Source organism: Wasmannia auropunctata, unplaced genomic scaffold (assembly GCF_000956235.1).
Source record: "Wasmannia auropunctata unplaced genomic scaffold, wasmannia.A_1.0 LD335888.1, whole genome shotgun sequence".
Taxonomy (NCBI): Eukaryota; Metazoa; Arthropoda; class Insecta; order Hymenoptera; family Formicidae; genus Wasmannia; species Wasmannia auropunctata.
This window is the reverse complement of record NW_012027002.1, coordinates 917,386-923,882: the sequence shown is the minus strand read 5'-3', so window position 1 is coordinate 923,882 and position 6,497 is coordinate 917,386. Positions and strand designations below refer to the sequence as shown.

The window sequence follows — 6,497 nt, the reverse complement described above, 5'->3', positions numbered from 1 at the left end:
AGTGTATCGTAAATCAACGTAAGTTACGTGAGTGAAGTGGACTGTACGCACGACTTAAGTTGAGAAGTGCCGTCTTTCACGTGATCCTCGTGTAACCCGCGACAGCGCGGGTTTCTTGTAACGAAGGTGGCTCATACGGCTCGAGACAGGGCCGCCGAACTGCAGGCGGAAGTACGCAGCGCCATAAGGGTGCTACATGGCTGGTGCCCCCGACCACCGCAGGGGCACGCGCGGGGCGAGACGGTGCTGATGTCACCGCAGTCTCAAATACGTGGCAATCACGGAAGAAACAGTGGCCCGCCTCCGCCGCCACCCGCGACAGTCGTAGTCAGCTCGACCTCCAGCATGAGACCGCCGCCGCCACCGCCGCCTCCCAGAGCGAGGACTTCCAATGAGAGCAAAGGCCATCACGAAGAGCCCACCAGCTCTATTCCCGATCTCGGTAAGAAATTTGTCTAATTTTTTGTTTTTCTCCCTACATTCTTCCGGGATATGTAAATAGATATAAAAGAGCCTAGAAGATCTCTGGAAGATCTAAAATCGTTTGTCAACATCTCTTTATCCGATTTTTTCTCTTCGAAAATAATTTTGTATTTACTTGATTTAACGAATTACTAAACGTTACATTAAATATATGTATGTTCATTACCGACTTGTTACGATTTACGACTCTTTAGAGCTTTGGAATTTTTAAAGAATTTTTCGAATTTGTTGGATATTCAATTACCGTTTTAAATTTGATACACGAGAAAAAATGATAATTGCGAAATGTATACAAACTCTTATGTTCATTTCTATCAATGTAGATTAACTTTAATCTCTATTACTTTTTATCTTTTTCTAATTCTTAGAACTAGAAGAAGATAAAATGTAAGTTAAACCGAGATTAAAGATAATCTACATCGATAGAAATAAACGTTACAAAACTGTAGGTATGTGTATAATGATTTTCACTGATCCGAGACCGATTATTATGTATTTCGTGAGTACATCCGCACTTGATTTACAAGTAACGGACTTACGCAAGCGGAGCTTATACACTGTTTCGTGATACAAAAGTAACGAGATCATCGGCCCATAAAAAAGTGGTTTAAAAAAAGACAAACTTCTGGGAGATCCGGACGAAATTTGCATACTGCGATGCAACGATTGGCTATAAATTTCGAGGCGTCGACTGGTTGGATGTAGACGAGCAATTCTTCGGCGGATCACCGTTCTCTCTCTCTTTCGTCAGCCTTCGCAGAACTGTTTTATATTCCAGATGATACGACTGTGTTTACGTTGGTAAGGTTCATTAACGATAAGTCCCGCTAAGCACTGTTGTCTGTTTGTGGCAGTCAGACGTGAGAATGAGTGAGAAATGAACGATGAAATTGAAGAGAAGTTGAAGTCGACGAAAAGTAAGATTATAGAATCGATGATCGTAAAAAAAAAAATATTTATAGGTCGAATTATAAATAAAGCGTTGCGAGGAAACAAACAGATATTAATTTTCCTCTATGGTAATTTAATCCCGGAACATGTTGATCTGTCCTCTGTAAGTGAGGTGGCAAACGATCAAGGCTGTCTGTGGCGAAAGGATTATGACGCGCGCGCGCATATTTTTTTTATATTCTGCGTCGCTTGTTAGCCCGAGCGACTTTGTTCACCGAAAGAAATCGGCGCCCGCATCTGCATAGACCAGAATTCGGCAAAGTTCGAGGACACGCCACCGCGCCCGCGCCGTCCGGCAGCCGCGACGTCTACGATCTATGTTAATACGGTGGCGAAAGAAAAAGCGAGCCTCAGCTCTTTAAACCGTTCTTCTAAATATAAATTCGACGGTGACGCAGAGAACGTCCTTGACCGTGAAAAATACCGAAAAGTATTCCGAAAGACTACCGCGACGCATTGTACAGCATATCAACATTCTTATCTATACACAAAAAAAAGACACGTAATCAAACTAACCGCGTGGATTATTCAAGCTATGTGCTGGAACGCTCGAGAAATGACCATTCGGATACAAGAATAAGGCGGACTTTGCTTTCAAAAAATGCGTTGTGCGTTTATTAAAAAAAAAATGCGCCATTAACCACAGGATCGCGCGCGATTCTCGACGAAAATAGATGAAGTAGTGATCTAGACAATTGGTAAAATTGAAAAACTGAATTGACTTCCTGAATCATTCATATGCTTATCAGGAACTAACGTAGCTTAACGAACACAAGCCGCGCATGAATGCACGAGTAGTTTTGCAAACTTGTCATCGTTTCACAATATACAGCCTTCATTATTCCTTGCCGTCGATGAATCGATGGTTGACAGATAAAACGACGGCGATGTCGCGCAATTGTAAAAATACATCGGGTGATCTTGAACGGGGCCACACGTTATCGCAGTGACAACGTGCACGATAGCGAGAAATGATTTTGTGATCGGCTGAGTACAATCGTGTATGAACGCAGAGATGGCTTTTATGAAAAAGATGTCATCTTACGTCGTTCAAACTTTACAACGATAATTTACTCCATGTTTTTTTATATATTTGGTCCAGGAAAAGGACCAAAGTTAGAACGACAAATCTGTATGATTTTTAAATTGTATGAGATCGCGAAAAATCAAAAGTCAGGTTTTAACTATAAGTAACTTTAAGAACTGTAAGAACTTTAAGTAGGTATTTTGTAAAGAAAATGACGTTGCTGATCCGAGCGGCTTTTCAGGCAAGAAAAATTTCAGGTAGAGACGAGGGAATGCAGTTGCCGTTGTTGATCCCGAATGGGTCAAGTCATTATATGTTTTAAAATAGTCGGCCTCTTATCAATGCTTCGTATTATCTCCTAACTTGAGGCCAAGGCTCAATGACGTGACGATTCTGTGTGTCATCATATATTTCGACAAAGCTATTGATGAGGACAAAGGAACTTTTCCATTGACCGGGAAATATTTTTCTTCTGGATAAAACGAAACAATTTTCTTCTCGAAAAATCTGTTTTATTCAAAATCTAACATCTTTTCTGTTATATTTTTCTGCTCTCTATCTCTATCTCTTTTTCTCTGTCAGTCTTATCTATTATTTTTAAAAATTAAAAAAATGACAATTTCTTCCTGTAGTAATATTGTTTCAAACAATTAAACAACAAATCTACTTGATTGCAAATCGTAGTTATAATTGATCACAATTTAATAATTTAATATTTTATCGTAATAAAATTATTGTCTAAAAATTTATAATAGAGGAAAATGTTGCATAAAAACCAAGTTCCAAATCTCTTGATAAAAAAGTGAGAAAGAGCTATTCGAGCTCACAAATATTGATATGAAAGGGTGTGTGCACCTCGCTGCATTCCGCAACGTGTACCATGGACGCAGACACCCTTCAGCTAAGACTTGTCTGTGTGTCATGTGTATATGTAACTCGAGCACACGCGCGCAACATGTGCGCGTCAAGTGCTCATGTGTATGGTATGCGCTATGATAAAAAGGACAAATACAGTTGGACCTAAGGTCTCTATCCCTGGTCCTCGTAGGAGGAAAATGCGGACTTCTCTGGAAACAAGCTGATAAACTTTCTCCCAACCGGACGTGTAATAATGAACTTGAAAAAGCCTTATAATCTAGTACGATGCATTTTATATAAATTATTTCGTACAAATTATTTCATACAAATTTCGTTTCGTATGAATTTTGTTTGTGAAGTAAATTTGATATAGTCATTAGGTGTATAAAATATATATATATTCTTCGACAAATATCGAAATGCCATTAAAAAAATATAGAAATTTTCGTCGAATCAAATTTACATTTTGCAAATTTCTTTTTTAAGAAATGCCTTTCAGAAAAAATTTTCCCACCACGGTTCTTCAATTATTTTTGTGGCTGTTTCCAAGTGCCTTTTTGTGCCAGTTTTTCCTGTTGACGATAACAACTTGAGAGTTTAAACAGATTTAAGCGATTACGTTTTTCGGTTGATTACGATTATGTGCTATATATTTTGACTTTTTATCGTATCTTATCGTTGACGAAACCAAACAGACAAGGCAATTGTTCCAGTTTCTTTAGTTTTTAATAAAGTCAGTATCTGTGTGTATAACATGAGTATGACTAGAATTTTATTCTAGAAATAGGGTACAGTGGGGTAATTTGGATAACAGTAAGCATTTGCAAGAATTTCGGAAAAATAAAAAATTTTAAGATACATTTTATTAAATCAGACATTATTCTAATGAAATGTATCTTAAAATATCTTATTTTTCTGAAATTCTTGCAAATACTTACTGTTATCCAAATTACCCCGCTGTACCCTATAATAAAATGTTGTAACAAGTTTTACTATCATACCACGTTTAATTCGTTTTCATGCGTTTCCGTGCGGTAATTTGACATTCACAGTATTTAATTTCTTTATGCGCGCACGCGTTTATGTTTATACATATACACACACATATATATATATATACATATATATATATAAACATTTCAGAGACGATAATTAATAGAAAAATTTCTAAATTTATTGTATGAAAATTTTGCTCTCGGTCAAGATTAAGAATAATGATAAATTTGTGTTTATTCAGTTTTGATATTCCCAATAAAACATTTTAATCAATTATATCTGAAAAACTTGAGCACATTTTATCATTTCAGATTTCAAAGATTCAAAGTTTAACTTTTCAAATTACGTTTGGGCGCGCGAACAAAATAAAATTCATCAAGCACATTCAAAAAGTCAATTTACGATAGTTGTTCGATTCTGTTTAATCAAATAAGGATAAGATAAAAATAGGAATACGATATACATTTCTAAAAGAACAGATGTTACTCTTGTACCGATCCGAATGTGTCACGCGAATTACTCTTCAATTGTTCCTTTCCGATGCTATTACCACTACGCTATCATACTGGTGCTCCCGCCGTTAAAGTGGATCGAAAGTGGTAGAATAAGAGTGGCCATTCGAAAGGTTCGTCGTCTCGCAATGACCCTCGTTCGCTAGGTGATGTAAAACAGGGTGGAATGACCCAGTCAGTCTGTATTCCCCCCCGCGTATCCTTACAATCGTTATTGCATGCAATGTCGCAGCACCGACTCGGCCTCATCCCTCCCTTCATTCGTCTTTGTGCGGGGGCGCGTTTTCTACGAAAAGTAGAACTGCAGTCGCGAGGGGAGAGTTCGCGTGAGCTGCAACTCTCAGGTAATCGAGACTTTCTGGCGCGGTGGTGGCGAGCTTCCGGTGGGACTCGTCAGGGGTGAATGTACGTGCGTCACTTTAATAATTGCCGCCTCGCGTTAATTGCTTTCACATTTTCTTGCCTACTGCAAAGAGAAAGCCGAAGAGCGCGAAATTTTGGCCTATCTTAAATTTGAATCTTTTGTGATTATTATTTTAAGTTATAAATTCCAGTACTAAAATTAAGTGCTGTACGTAACTGTTATATTTCAAATTTATTGCAGAACATTTCTATCGATGATTTATTTGCAAATGAAAATTTTCTTTTATAATAATATTGAGTCTGTTTAATAATTTGAATTTCAATTTTTCTCTTTTTCCTCTCTTAAAAATATTCTTTTGTACAATATATTTAATAAATGGAAATTTTTCAAAGAATCTATAGATATAATAGGTTGAAATTTTCAATATATCTTCTATCTAACTGAGAATATGAGATGTTTTTATCTAAATATTTTTGCGAGATGATAAACGGAAACGTGTCGCGATCGCGGTCACTGCGAAGGTTGAGTTCGATGATCCTCCCCCTCAAGTTTAAGGTCCTCAGCGATCCTGCGCGAGGGATTATCAACATCAACGACGAGTAGAAAGGGGAGAGGGAGGGAGGGAAAGAGAAAGAAAGAGAGAGAGAGAGAGAGAGAGAGAGAGAGAGAGGAGCGCGCACGAGCGTGGTTCATTCCGCGTACGCGCCGATGCGAAATCGCTGACCGCGGAAAGAGAACGTCCGCGATCTTGTCCCGGCAAGGACGAGGTCGCGAGCGCGACCTAATCCCTCCCTCTCCGAGCCCTCTAGCCGGCCGCGTTACACGCGAGCTACCCCTAACGGGGCTCGCTCCTGCCGCGCCGGCGGAGGATTCTATATATATATGTAGATATGTACGGGGAGCTGTGCAGAGTGCAGGCGTACCCCCGGGCTGCGTTGCACTCCGTAGGTGGATGCATCGTGCTCACACCCCCGAAACAGAAAGAGACGCACAGGCGAGGCGGTCGGGTGGTTCTGGTGGTACCCGTGGTGGGAGAGGAAGGCAGCGCCGGGGAGAAAAGAGAGAAGGGTAGGAGGGAGCACCGGCAAAGGTTGAGCGCGGGAGGGTACCATCGAGAATTCGCTTCCGTGTCCCAGTAGCACTAATGACCGCCATCCTACCCCCTCTTGCTCCTCTCACGCTCTTCGTGCCCCACCATCGCGCCCTTGCCCTCTTCCCACCATCGGGGATCGCATCCCCCACTGCGCGACGACGCCCCTTGCCCCCTTCCCTCCTCCTTCTCACTTTCTCTCTCTCTCTCTCTCTC

At 40.2% G+C, this 6,497-nt stretch overlaps 1 protein-coding gene across 1 annotated transcript in view; it reads left to right on the top strand.

Moving 5' to 3' along the window:
• Nucleotides 1-244: 244 nt before the first annotated feature.
• LOC105455629 (pistil-specific extensin-like protein) overlaps nt 245-6,497 on the top strand; it is a 19,308-nt gene continuing 13,055 nt past the window's right edge. The window contains exon 1 of the mRNA XM_011699093.1: nt 245-442. Coding sequence (XP_011697395.1) covers nt 250-442 — 193 coding nt within the window. The 5' untranslated portion in view covers nt 245-249. The remainder of the gene's footprint in view (nt 443-6,497) is intronic.